Source organism: Gorilla gorilla, chromosome 10, assembly GCF_029281585.2.
Source record: "Gorilla gorilla gorilla isolate KB3781 chromosome 10, NHGRI_mGorGor1-v2.1_pri, whole genome shotgun sequence".
In the NCBI taxonomy this organism is placed as follows: domain Eukaryota; kingdom Metazoa; phylum Chordata; class Mammalia; order Primates; family Hominidae; genus Gorilla; species Gorilla gorilla.
The window spans coordinates 62,948,446-62,963,813 of NC_073234.2; the positions used below are offsets into that span (position 1 = coordinate 62,948,446).

The window sequence follows — 15,368 nt, forward strand, 5'->3', positions numbered from 1 at the left end:
ACCTCTGCCTGGCCGCCCCTTCTGGGAAGTGAGGATCCCCTCTGCCCGGCCGCCACCCAGTCTGGGAGGTGTACACAACAGCTCATTGAGAAGGGGCCATGATGACGATGGCGGTTTTGTCGAATAGAAAAGGGGGAAATGTGGGGAAAAGATAGAGAAATCAGATTGTTGCTGTGTCTGTGTAGAAAGAAGTAGACATAGGGGACTCCATTTTGTTCTGTACTAAGAAAAATTCTTCTGCCTTGGGATGCTGTTGATCTATGACCTTACCCCCAACCTGGTGCTCTCTGAAACATGTGCTGTGTCCACTCAGGGTTAAATGGATTAAGGGCGGTGCAAGATGTGCTTTGTTAAACAGATGATTGAAGGCAGCATGCTCCTTAAGACTCATCACCACTCCCTAATCTCAAGTACCCAGGGACACAAACACTGAGGAAGGCCCCAGGGTCCTCTGCCTAGGAAAACCAGAGACCTTTGTTCACTTGTTTATCTGCTGACCTTCCCTCCACTATTGTCCTATGACCCTGCCAAATCCCCCTCTGCGAGAAACACCCAAGAATGATCAATTAAAAAAAAAAAAAAAAGACACAACACATTATAAATTATCAAACATGAATTTATTTAGAAACAAAATAAAAACATGCTATTTGAACAAACTTTTTTATAAAGAATAAGTTGACTGAAAAGCAGTTTTAAATAACATGAACTCACAAATGACTTTTAGAAGCCAAATAAACATTTCCATTTTAGAGAATAGTATGTAATACATAACTTAAAAGCATATAGAACACATATTCCTACATTCTTAAAAATAAGAGATTGTGATTCCACAGAGAATTTTCAAAAATCTAAAGTATGTCCTGTTAAACCAACAATTTGCTTCCAAACAGGAGTCTCTTTTGAGAAGCTAAATATTAATTTTCAAACAACTATTTCTCCATTTGTTAACTGGAATCATTCATATTAAAACAAAGGTCTTTATGTCAATGTATGTTAATATGGCTGAAGGCTCCAGCCCTAAGTTATTTTGTTTTTTACTTCCTTAAATTCATAATTACAACATATATCAATTTGAGGTATGATGACAAAAACAGAAACAAAAGACACAATGGTAGATGAGAATCTATCTCCCTGTGGAAGAGGCAAAATTAGTGTGGACCTCATTTTTCTGACCTATAAAACTAGGAAGTATAATCATATTATTTGCGACAATTTTTCCTTCTAAAATGCCATGAATTTGAAGGTAGACTTCATGCCTTTCTCCATCATAACAACAGAGTTAAGAATATTGATTTTGGAATCAGGCTGCCTGGTTACGAATCCCAGCTCAGACAGTTATTTTGTAATCTTGGAAAAAATACTTCACCTCTCTATACTAAGTTTCCCCATGTGTACGGTACTGATCTCATAGAGTTGTTATGAGACTAACATGGGTAAATCACTTTATAACAGTGGCTGATACAATGTTACACGAGTTTTCAAATGAGATATCATCACTCATTGTTTGTGGGAAAAGATTCTAACTATGTCATATGAATGAAGTATGCCATATGAAAAGATCATATCATATGGGAGGATATATTAGGTTAAATCGTCTAATGATTACAAAACACGAAGTGAGGTTTTTTTTGTTTGTTTGTTTTTACATTTATCTTAGCTTCATACAACGCAGGAAACATTTGAATAACATTATGATAAATAGATATAAATGATTATAAATCTTTGTGGTTAAAAACAATAAAACACTATAAAAGAGTTTAATTCAGACTGATAAAAGTTTAACTACAACACTTGGAAATGTAGCACAATATCTCCACCTAGTGGACACCTTAAAAATTTTTACAGATAGTGCTCAGCCTTTTTTTATCACTGGGGGAAAACTTTTCAAATAGAAGTAATTTCACGAATATAGAGGGATAAAAAATAGAAAATAAGTTAAACACTATATTACCAGTGCTCCAAAACATCATCGCTAAAATACATTTTAGTAAGCTGTATAACTCAAATGTTTTTCTAAAACAGGGTGTAATAGAGTCAAATAGTTTTGGTTTAGAAACTTAAAATATACCAAAGACAGCATGTACGTCATCAGAAATACTTGACCATGACTTAGCAATTAATTTTAAAAAATTAGCTGTAACAAAATTAAGAATTTAAAAATTACAGAGCTTTAAAGATGTCAGATACCTTTAAAAGACATTTGACCTACTTGCTATCTAACTCTTGTGTAGTATCTTTGATAAATAGAAATCTTATCTCCAATGAATGAGAATCTTACTTTTTTTCTGGGCTTGTTTCTCTAAAAAGACTAAACAATTAGAAGTTATGCTTTTCATGATTTGCAATCTAATTGTTGACCTCTGATTTACACTTCAGGCAATACAGAATTAAGTCCAACCTTTCAAATAATTATTCTTCAAGAGAGCTTATCAAGTGATAGAATTTCCACTTATCCAAATTAAATAGCCCACATAATTTTAGTCATTTATCTTACAACAAAACTATAAGGAGTTATCATGTTGTTCATGCTCTTTTGAACAGTTTGTAGCATTTTAAAAAATGACTATATCCAGTACAAAAATAACACACCATGAATGGTTTGGAAACTGCAGAGAGCAAACATGGATTTTCACCTCTCTCTCTATATACTACTTCTTTTGATTAAAAAAAAATTGAAAAAAACTTTTCATAGTGAGGCAGAATATGACGGTCAAAAACTCACAGGCTTGGGAGTCATACCAATCTATGTTCATTTAGTGACAGTGTGGACTTTGGGCAAATCACCTGACCTGCCTGACCTTCAGTTTCTTCACCAGTCAAAGAGAAATCAACATCTACCTCATAGAAATATAAATGTAGCATCAAATGAGACAATATTTGTAAATCAGCTAGTATAATGCCTAAAACATTATAGGTATTCAATGAATGATGGCAACCATCATTATTATTGTTACTTTTTCTCCTTTTTTCATCTTGTATATGCCATACACACACATATATGGTTCAACTAAACTGAATTAAGTTTCACTGTGAAAAACCAATACATTTAATATTTTTCTTGTTGGAAGCTGGCACAGTGGCTCATTGTAAATCCCAGCACTTTGGGAGGCCAAGGTGGGAGGATCACTTGAGGCAGGTGTTTTGAGACCAGCCCACACAACATAGTGACACCCTGTCTCAATTCTTACAAAAAAAAAAAGGAGAAATTATATGTATACACACACACATACATTACATATATACAAATTTGTATATATAAATACATATATATTTGTATATATATATATGTATTTTCTTTTCTTTGTTAGAAAAATACTGTATTGTCTTTTGGTCTGATGGTGATAGGCTGAGATAAAATTTAATTAACATTAAATTCATCAAAAATTTATCTCTTAAAAAAGCACAATATACAGATATTATATTGTGACAAAATTTCTTACCCTAGAAATAATTTTTCAAATCTCAAATATTAAATATTAGTGTTGACTCATGGATATATGTTAAAAATATGTTCTCAATCTCTATTTTTATTATAATTTTCTCAGTTACACAAGTTTTTTGTATATTGGAAACGTCAGTTGTCAACATTAAATACATAAAAATGCCCTATATAAAAAATAATTAACAGCTATTCCTAGAGTGGTAAAATGTAGCCCAACTAAAAAAAACAAAGTATTTGTAATTAGTTGAAATGTCTTTTACCTTTAAATTCTTTAACCTGTTATTCGTTGAAGGTTACTGATTTTTCTTATTTTAAATAAAAAGCAATTATTCTGAAATTATACCCTATTAAAGAAACTTTCCTTTAAAGTGTTATAACCTTTTAATGGTTGAAAGTTATTTGTTTTTCTCATTTTAAATAAACAGTAATTATGTTGAAATCATATCCTATCAAAGAAACAACATGTTTACAGGTAAATACATGTATAAGCATTAAATGCTAGCAGGGGTCTCCAATCTTTTGGCTTCCCTGGGCCACACTGGAAGAACCACCTTGGGCCACACATAAAATACACGAACACTAATGATAGCTGATGAGCTAAAAAATAAAATAAAATAAAATAAAAAATAAATAAAATAAAATAAAATAAAATCACAAAAAATCTCATCATGTTTTAAGAAAGTTTACAAAATTTGTGTTGGGGCCGCATTCAAAGCCATCCTGGGCTGCATGTGGCCTGTGGGTTGAACAAGCTTGCACTAAGGCAAATAAAAATTGTTAACACTGGGTCAGAAAATTACACAGAAAAATGTTTAGGATGACTCTTATTATGAAACATGATTTACTTCCTAAAATCAGCCACGGTTATATAGGATGTTTTTTCTATTCACTTCACTCTATACTAAAAACTTCATTCAGTATATATTTACTCAATATTTATCATATGACATACTTATAAATATTATGAGTATATGGCAGGAATGAATCCTTTTTAAAATAAGGTTATACACATACCAATCAGACACTGACTAGAGTTAGGACAAATACTATTCTCATTTGAAATGAGGACTAAAGACTAAACCACTTGCCTTATTGATCCCAGAGCCACAACCAAATATAAAAATCTTAACTCCCATGTTAAATGTTTTTTTCTACAAGCCCACGGTTCCTAAGTCATATTTCAATTTCCATTTAAAAATTTTCAAATTTATATCACAATTCTTACTTGCTTCACTTTTTAATGAAATTTCAATTACTTCAAAGATAATAAACGCTTGCTAACCTAATAAACACAAAATTTATTTCTTCATGTGAATAAATATTTTATTTATAAGTGAGTCCAAAATAACAGTCCACTATTTAGGTGGTATAAATAAAAATTGTAGATCCCTTCCTCTCTCCTCTCTTCCAACAATTCTAAGGAAAATAATATCAAGCCAAGTGGTAATTAAGTTCAAACTAGAAATACATTTCATTAAGCTATGTATTTATTAGAAATAAATTACATTAGGCTATTTACACAAGTTATTTTATGACTGGCTATGCACATTTCAGAAATTAAGAAGACAAAGAAAAGGCCAGACAGCGAAAATAATTTATCTTGCCAAAATGAGATGCTAAGTTTAAACTGAGAGATACTATCTTTCCAAATCATTTAAATACATAGTCAGACGCAGTTCAAAAGATTCCTGACTATCCATTAATGGAAAACATAAACGTTAACAAAATTCACAGCATACCTGAATCTTACTCATGCTACCTAAAGATAACATATCTCTAGAATTTCACAGAAGATAGAATCAGTTCAAAATGATGTATTACTGAACCTATAATGATTTATGGACTAGATATTTTTATGACACTTTTCAAAAAAGACATACTCACAGACTTTAGTAATGGTAACTGTAGGGCTCCAGATGCCCTCGAGCAGGGCAATATTTTTTTCATAATCACCTAATTTTAATCAATTCAGCTAAGTCTAATGTTTAAAAATTCATGAAAAAATATCTATCTACTCAATAACTTTTGAAAACACAAATATAACTAAGAATGTTTCTAAAAGCAAGGATCTAAACACCTAAGAATGGTCTTCTCAGTTGTTTCAAGTGAATGACTTAGAGTTTAGTATCATTTCTTGAACGACTAAAGGCAAAATGATCTGTTATGCCAAGTTCTTACATAATCATTTTATCTGTTATCTATTTTGGAAAATTCACCAGGAAATGGCCATCTTTGAACTGCCTAGAAAATTTAACGAAGACATTTATCTTAAATTCGAAAGTATTGATAAGCATTCCTGTTTTAAAATAATAAATAGTTGAAAATAGCACCTTTTAATACATGGCATTCTTTTCTTAAAATGCCAAGTACTATATTTTATGTATTTTATAAAAAATGTGGAAGATTAATCTGTTTCTCTCTGAATGTAGATTTTCACCAAAACATCTCTTAAAACAGCAGGGACTCAACACTTAAAAATGAACTAGAATAGCTGGGCACAGTGGCTCACGCCTGTAATCCCAGCACTTTGGGAGGCCAAGGCAGGTGGATTACCTGAGGTCAGGAGTTCGAGACCAGCCTGGCTAACATGGTGAAACCCCGGCTCTACTAAAAATAGAAAAAATTAGCCAGGCTTGGTGGCGGGCGCCTATAATCTCAGCTACTCAGGAGGCTGAGGCAGGAGAACTGCTTGAACCCAGGAGGTGGAGGTTTCAGTGAGCCAAGATCACGCCACTGCATTCCAGCCTGGGGGACAAGAGCGAGACTTCTCCTCAAAAACAAACAAACAAACAAAAAAAGATATAGAACAGTGATCCCTCCAAAGAGCAGTCTTCTTTAATTACAGGGTAGAATATTTTCCTCAATTTTGCCAGACTAGATCAGAGTGGAAGCTTCTCCTCTCAGAAGTATTCCTAAATACAAAATCCTTGCATTAATATTATCAGACAAAAAGTTATTTTCCCTAAATTACACATTCTTTTTTCAATTTTGACTTCCCGGATTTAGTTCTCCACTATAGTAAATTAATGACAAAAGTATAATTTCTTTGAGTGTCCTCTGTCATCTAATTTTTAAGAAGTCTGGGTAAAACACGTTTTTCTACAATCACTGTTATAACTAATGCCGATCTATTTTCTGAGTACTAGAGTACAACCAAAAAATGGTCTGCATTTATTACTCAAATTATACTTGTAATTTTCACCTGCACACAATTTTATATTTGTAAATGTAGACTCATCACTTAAAACTCAGAGAAGCAAAATTTGACATTGAGGGGAAAGTAATTTGTTCACTTATAGCTACTTTTAAAGTTTAGAAACATAAAATTATGTTAAAAGATGAGTTCTATTCACAATTCTAAGTTTACATGTCAAAGTTAACATGCCCAAATAATACTTTCCTGTAATGGAATGACAACCCAAAAAATACACTCAAAATAATAAACACAAAATTCAAAAAGTAACACAAAATAATCCTACCCCAGCAGTTGTTCCCTAATCTACAAAGTCAGACCAAAGGATTTCTCAACTTTCTTTCAATTCTGACTTTTTTTAATAGATAATGGAATCAAACACTAGTCACCTTTAGCTTTATATTACCTAAGAAGTCACTTATTTTTTAACCTCTCAGTAAAGATACTGAGAGTTATTTAAAAGGTATCAGCTAAGATATTATCTCCTGATCCAACAATCCCACTTCTGGCTATTTATCCAAAAGATTTGAAATCCGTATGTCAAAGAGAAGTCTGCACTCTATGTTCATTGCAGACAAGTCACAATAACCAAGTGATTCGATCAACCTAAGTGTCCATCAATGGATGAATGGATAAAGAAAATGTGGCATATATATACAATAAAATACTATTCAGCCTTTAAAAAGGAAGAAATTGTGTCATTTGCAACAATATGGATGATCCTGGAGGACACTATGGTAAGTGAAATAAGCCAAGCACAGAAAGACAAATACCACGTGATCTCACTTATTTGTGTAATCTAAAATAATTAAACTCACAGAAGTAGAGAGAAGAATGATGGTTGCTAGAGGCCGGGGATGTGGGAATAGGGAGATGACAATCAAAAGATACAAAGCCTCAATTAGATAGAAGGAATATGTTTGACTTTTTTTAGATCTATTACACAACATGGTGAATACAGCTAATAATTAAGCACTGTATGTACATTTCAATACTGTTGAGAGTAAATTTCAAATGTTTTCATCACAAAATATGTCAAATATTTGAGGTGATGGATAGATTAGCTTTATTTAATCATCCCACATTATATTCAAAAATCATAATGCCACTTCATACCTCATAAGTATATACAACTATAATTTGATATATAACAAAAAATTTTTAAAGGTAGTCTCCTAACAATCATATGAGGATTATCCTAAAATGTCCTTTAGTAACTGTCATGGACTGAAAAGTATCCCACGAAGAGATAATGTCTACTCAGAACATGTGAATACAAACTTACTTGGAACATGGGTCTTTGTAAACATAATTAAGGGTCTCCAGACACAATCACCCTAGATCAGGGTGGGCCCTACATTCAAAGACACTGTCCTTAAAAGGTAATGAAAAGACAGAGGGAAAGGCCGTGTGAACGCAGAGGCAGAGACTGGAGTGAAGATTGCTGTCTGCAATACTTGGACAAGATCTGTCCATAAGCCAAAGAACTCCAAGAACTGCAGACAGCCACAAGATATTAGGAAACAGACATAGAATGGATTCTTCCTTAGAGCCTCCAGAAGGAACCAACTCTGCTGACACTTTGATTTTAGACTTCTGGCCTCCAGACTGTGAGGAAAATTGTTGTAAGCACCCAAGTTTGTGGTCATTTGTTATGGCAGCCCTGGGAAGCTAATACAATATGTATTTCATAAAGGAAATCCCCCTTTTAAAGGATTATAATCAACACAATTTGTCTTTGGCCATCATACATTTCATATTAGGAATTAGTGAAAGAGCTTCATCATTTCTGGATTGTAAACAATAACCAACAATTTGATGCCTAGACAGACATATATGAGTCTCTACTTTATCATTTACTATCTATGCATTTCTATTTTGACTTAGAATTAAAATTATATTTACTGAAATGTTAAGCAACTTTTCAGTCAAGAATATCACCTGACCATTTGTAAATATTTGCTAATACATTGTTATTAGGTTGGTACAAAAGTAATTGTGGTTTTGCCATTACTTTCAACGGCAAAAACCACAATTACTTTTGCACTAACCTAATAGTTCTCTCTGAAGAGAATAAATTAGTTCTAGTAATATGAAGCATACCCAGTTTTAATAAACTTATACATACAAAACATTCCCAAGCTTTGTGAGGGGCCAACATTATGAGAGCGATATGAGATATCTGAAAACAATTTTATTTTCCCATTATTCAGGCTTTTGAAGCAGGTCTTAAGCTTTCCCAGTTCTTTGCCACTTAATTTCTTACATATGTTTAAAATATATATTAAAAAAACTAATGTAATTTGAGGACCACCACTGCACCTAAAAGAAATTCCATGTTTTCCACCTATTCAGTTGTTCTTTGTAGAAATGGTCTAATTATTAAGTCCATTTTTACAGTTCCAAATACCACCGATATTACCACATAAACCTTTGAATGTCCTGACTATTTGGCCACTGAAAAGTCTTGTTCAGAAAGATGTAAAAAGTTATGAAATTAACAATTGCATAGCAACTCAGTTCACAAACAAGTCTGGATGTGGGAGGCAGAGTTATGTTAAGCCTATAAATGACATAAGGTAAAATGAAGTAACGAAATTCCAGCAGTTTCTGAGGAACTATAACAATGAACAAGCATATGAAAAACATTAAATTCCAAAAAATTGACTTTGATTTCAATGAGTCAGCTATACTCCAACCAGCAAATATATAGACTGGAACTAACAAATATTTCACAATTTCATATCTTTGAAAAACTCTTTTCCACACATAGAAAGTATAATGTCTATTGTCTGCTAGCAAGTATTTATGAGCATAAGTGAATTTCCAAACTAAAAACACAGAGACTAAGGTAACCACCAAAAACAGAAATCTACGTTTCCAAACTAAGGAAAGAAAAGTCTTAATTTTGCTAGGAGACAGGAGATGAGGAAAAGAAAAAAAGAGAGTAAATGAAAAAAAGTAGAATAGTTGAGGAAAATGAAGACAGGCTTCATGACTACTCCGATCACCAATAACAATTCCACCATTAACTACTACAAAAGCACAAAACAGAAATCCCAGAAGGATGTAGGGCCAAGTCAAACAGAAAAGCATACTCAAGTTTTTAAAGGACATGGAATAAGCCAAAAGAAACTGAAGAATTTTTCTGAATTCTGCAAATGGTCCTTTAATAGGTGGAAGTCTGTCTTCCTTCTTTTGTAGCTCAGTTTTCCAAGCCTCAGTTAACTTTCGTGCAATGACATTCCCTGCACAGAAGACAGCCCAGATGATATTTGTTTGCCGAAACATGAAGCCACAAAATCCAAGGAAGGCTGAAGTTTTATGATTTCCATAAAGACACATCAAATACGCAAAAAGAGTAAAAAACATAGATCCTGCTTCTGTATAATAAAGGAAGTTAAAAAAATAAAGTGTTGGAAATACTGCTAGTGTTAATGTTGACAAGACTCTCTGGATACTTGAGGCAGCCTTAGAGGAAGAAAAAACACAGATACAATTATTTTCATGATAAAAAATGCTATTTCTGCTTACCTAATGAAGAGATTTATTTAAATACTACTCAACCACTCAAACCTTATTTAAATAAAATTAACCAATATTAATCTTATCTCTGGCTTTGCAAAAACACAATAAACATTTATAAGAACACTTCCTGGTACTTTCTATTTATACCTATCAGTTTGGAGACCATGGGTATGCCAAAGCTTCTATAGCTTAACACAATTTGAATCAGGCTATGATTAGTTAAGGAGTTACTGAGTACAAGATACCGACTAAGTTCTGTGGGGACTATGGAGATAAATAGGACACAATGCTGGCTCCATTTCCCTGAGCTTATGTTTTAATGCCTTCAATAAGGATTCACTTAGCCATAATCACCACTTTCCTTTAAGGAAATCCTTCATAACACTACACAAGGGAGAATGTAAACATGCATATGGTATTTATTTTACCATATCCAGACTTACTTTTTCAAGATGATATTTTCATGATGAAATAAACGGTATTTTTCTGAAAAGTGAGCCAGTCTAAACTTATATATCTTATTTTGGCCTTTCTGACATGCTATTTCAGAATTTGAAAGTGTTCTTATGTTCTTGAATTGTATACTCCACTTAATCTAAATCACTAAATCAGACCATGTCATTTCCTTGATTAAAATTAAGGTCTCTCCATTACATGCTAAAGTTCAAAGTCCTCTCTGTGACATATGAGGGCATTCATGACCTACTTCTCTAGCCTTACATCCCTCTACTTTCTAATCCTGTAATTCCAAGACCAATTCCCTGCACCTCGTTGTTCAATGCCTTTCTTCCTTTGCTTATGCTGTTTGTCTCCCCTGGATTAATTCCTCACCCTACACAGCCCTATCCATTCATCAGGACTCAGCTCTGGTACCATCTTCTCTGTGAGGACTTACTGAATGCCACATACTCCTCTCCCTCCCAGAAAAGCAGTAAGTATTCCCCTGCTCCTTCTCTGTGTCCTCATAGCATCTTATGTCTACTACTCTATCATAATTGACACTACTGAAATAATCTCTTAAGGTTAAAAATAATTATTAGAGTTAATATTTACTGAGCCCTTACTATATATCTGGCACTATTTGAAGCATCTTCCATTTATCAAGTTTTCCTGTTCCTTTATAACAGTTCTATAAGGCAGATTCTATTGTTATTCTTATTTAACAGATGAAGACATGGAGCCACTAAGGGTTAACCTGCCCACAGTAACAAAACTGGTTAAGTGGCAGGGAGAGAATTCTAACCCAGGCAATCGACCTCCGGGGCCTGCACTGTTACCACATCAAAAGTCCTCAGGTAAAGTCTGTTTTCCCTACTGAATATATACATTTTACAAGAAAAAGACTGCCTCATTTATCTCTGTAGTCCCAGACCCCAGCACATGGAATAAGCTCAGTAAGTATTTATTGAACTGGTTTGACTCACTTAACAAATATTTACTTTAGATTTTACAAATAAGTTATTCAAGTATTTAAATACAAATTTATTCTAAAATGGAGATGGAGGATTTAAATTTACCTTTACATAATATACAAAAATACAAAGTTACAAAGTGTTAAAGACATTTTTCACCAAATCTCATAAAACTAATTCATTGTAATTGTGGACCTGACTACACATAAACTTGTAATTAAGTATTTTGAAACATACCTTGTTTCTGGGTTGTACCTTGCGGAAAAGCAAATATAGTAAATAGAAGTTGCCAACACTGAAGAGAAGATTAACAAATCTGAGCATCCCAATGGAGCAGACAACATGTTCAGACCATCCAAAGATCCAAATGGCAGGTTTGACCACTCCAACTGACACCAGGTACAAGCCAGGTAATGTAGTAATCATGGGATCCCACTTTAAAATGAAAGAAAATGAAGTAAAAGCAAGAGGTAATACGAACAAGACAGACACAAATATGTCAAGCCCAAGTCTCATCTCCAGCAACAATCAGAAATTTTGAGAAGTTAGTCTATGACAAGATTAAGTAAGTCCTTGGCAGAACAGGATTAGTTTTTCTTATTTTTTGCCCCCGGACCAGCTTAGTGATGGTTCAGGTAGCAGCAACCAATAAACAACTTAAAATCTATTTCTATTTTCCAAGAAATGTTCTTTAAAAGCCTTTATTTTGATAAACTGCAAATGCTCCAGTTTTTAAAAGCATGGAAACATTGTTTGGGACTCTAAGTTTAGGAAAACATTTGGACCACAGGCTCCATGATGACAGCTGACATAAACTGAGCCAGAAATTGTGCCAAACCCTCTGTATTGTAACATTACAATATGCCCTATAGTAAAGATTATTGTCATTTTGCAGATGAGTAACCTGAATTTCTGAAACTCAGAACATCTCCAAGATCACAAAACTAGTAAATCACAGCACCAAGATTTAAGATCAGATCTTTCTCTAAAACAGACTTTATATTTCTAGCCAGTACCCTATATTGTGTCACCAGAAAAGCAAGGGATGTTTGATATTTATATGTACATACTTGCACAGTCAAATATATATTAAAAAATGATGTGACTTGACTGGTTGCCAGTTTATCCAGTTAACAGATAGTTCACTAAAAATACCCAGGGAAGGAATTTGTGATTATAAATTGTCACTTTTTGGTAGCCGAAGATCCCTCCAGTCCACCCTATCCCACCCCTAAAATGCACAGTGAGGTGCTTAACAGGTGAGCTAAAGGGAAGTTTTCTGGTATTTCCAAGGAGCACCCGAATGCCTTTAATCCTGAGACAAGGAAAGACAAAGTGGGATCGATATTGTCAGCTGCCAAGAGGAGCGCTCAGTTCCCCACTAAGTATTCTCCCAGATCACTCCTTCCTGGGGAACAGATCTGCTGTTTATTCATTCATTTAATAAATATTTCACAGATCTCAGAGACAGGAACAAAAGACTATACCCAGTTTCTTTCATGTTCTGAGGCTGGGGTGGGGTGGAAAGGGACGAGTTAAGTCTAAAGATGGGAGAAGGAGCTGGGGACGCTGGGACCTTTCAGGCCTCTCCTGGGGTGGGGACAGGTTGGGCACCCCACCTGGGAAAGGGAGAAATGGCCCTCACAGTAGCGCTGCGCCTGAGGCAGGTGGAAGATCTCGTCCATGTAGGGCTCTCGCAGCGCCCGGCTGAAGGCGGAGAAGAGGAGGCAGGACACTAAAAAGGTACAGCTCAAGGCGGCCGAGAAATAGTAACCCTCTAGCTGCGCCATTCCTGCTCCCACAGCCACTGCCCAAGAACCCACTCCTGGAAAATTCTGAGCCCGGAAACCCGAGCTGGAAACTTGGGCTCGAAATGGGCGCGCTAGACAGGACTAGCCAGACGGGGCCACATACCGGAAGGCAAAGGATGCTGGGAGAGCGCGGATCCGGAAAACAGCGGGTCGCTGTTTCCTGGAGTGACGGGTTTAGATAACGTACCGGATGATTACCCTCTCCATCACATTACCCGGGGCGCACAGTGTCAAAACTTCCGGAAAGGGCGGGTCTCGGATTTCGCGAGCGCGGGAGGGGCGTGGCTTGCTGCTTTGAAAAAAAAAATGCCGCTTCTTAGCTTGGATCTTTTTTCCTGCTCATTTCCATCACTTACCAGAAGGTGGCGACGTTTCCCCACGTTTCCAATTCCAAGCCCTAAAATTAACACATTTTTTTCCCCCGTTATTTCTTTTCTTTCTCTCCAGTGATCCGAATTAAACCCTCAATTCCAAGACATTTCATTCCATCAACCTTGGAGTGTAGGAAGGGGGCGTTGGTTGTGATAGCAAAGACAGACTTTCAGATGAAAACTTGAAGAACCAGACACCCGTCAATGCCGAATGAACTTCAGTGAGAGGAGTGTTCGTTTGTTTGTTTGTTTAGGTTAAAAGAGAACTCTTTCAAAATGTGGATGCTCTCAGAGGATTTAGTAAAATTGACACTCCTAGTGCACTCTCATAGCCATATTACCCTGTAGGATTTTGAAGAAAATATATGTTTTAGAATTTGGGATGTTTTAGGTGTGCCTGTAAATTAGGTTGTTAATATCTATAAGGCAGCCTTCTGTTTTTCCTACTAAATCATAAGCGTGAACATCTTAGTGGGTGGCATTATACATCCTTTATGTTTGTAGTCCCCCAAATGGCTTTCACACAGTAGGCACTTAAATTTGTGGACTTTTATAGGCTGTGTAGACATCATCAAATTCCTGTATTCTGGGATTAGGTGTTGGGGGCAGGAGATGTGGTAAATAATTTGAAGAATGCCGAAGATAAATTATGTGTTGGAATTTTGTCTTGAGCATGGTTGGCCATGTTTTGTAGAAAAACTATCTCTCAGGTAACCTCAGTCAGGTTGCCTTTGGCAGGCATGTATCAGATTGTGTCGCGATTTAAGGTTGCAAACCTCAGAGTTCTCAATTGAGCTCTTTTTCTGGGTTAAAAATAATTCAGTATTTCTGAACTTAAGAAAGTTTCTTAAATCAAGCTGACTGCCTTTCCATTCTATCTCTGCCTGTTTCCTCAATGATAAGAGGAGGTAGTGGTGAATGAGGGCTGGGACGGGAATATTTACATTACTGGAATAAAATCATGTCAGGATTCTACTCTGATGTGATGCTTAGGTTTGCTTTAACCATCATCTCCCATTTTATTATTGATTCCATGCTGTACTTATCTGTTTAAGTCACTTGTAACACATCTCCAGATAATTCAGTCTTCAAGAGGTTGATGTGATCTACGAGTAATTAGCCCCTGACCTATTGACCTGCTAAATCGTGTTGTACATACTCTGCAGCTTACTGACCCACCCTAGAAATAGTGGGTCGTTTTTAAAGGGAGTAGAACAAGACTAGACATTTATGCTCTCCATTTTTCTTCATAACAATTGCCACCAATAGTTTATGTTAAACATTTGACTCCTATACATGCTGCACACATCGCTTTACATAAAATGGAAAGTTTCAAGGAAATATAGGGTTTTAGAATGGCTAGGGATATTTATTAATAATCTACTTGACTTCATTTTATAAAAGAAGCTGATTTTTAAAAAATGAATAATTTACCTAAAATTACATAAAAAATTAGTGTCAGAACCAAGTGTAGGAATTAGAACATCAGACCAAGAGTAATAAAATAACTTCACAGCCTTATAGGTTAAAATAATCTACAATATATACTGAATTGAATGTTTCACTAGTCCCAATAACTTTACATTTACATTCCACTCTTCTCTGTTTCCA

General features: G+C 35.0%; 1 protein-coding gene across 2 annotated transcripts; it reads right to left on the reverse strand.

Moving 5' to 3' along the window:
- Nucleotides 1-601: 601 nt before the first annotated feature.
- Nucleotides 602-13,511, reverse strand: ALG10B (ALG10 alpha-1,2-glucosyltransferase B). 2 transcript variants are annotated; one of them, XM_004052955.5, is made up of 3 exons: nucleotides 13,195-13,511; nucleotides 11,813-12,010; nucleotides 602-10,106 (listed from the first exon to the last, which is right to left on the reverse strand). In XM_004052955.5, exons 1-3 carry the CDS (start codon nucleotides 13,363-13,365, stop codon nucleotides 9,054-9,056), a joined length of 1,422 nt encoding a protein of 473 aa, XP_004053003.3. In that variant the 5' UTR covers nucleotides 13,366-13,511; the 3' UTR covers nucleotides 602-9,053. The 2 variants fall into 2 exon arrangements, with proteins under 2 accessions (XP_004053003.3, XP_055212961.1); XM_055356986.1 differs by having other exon boundaries at nucleotides 13,221-13,298.
- Between the last annotated feature and the right edge of the window lie 1,857 nt (nucleotides 13,512-15,368).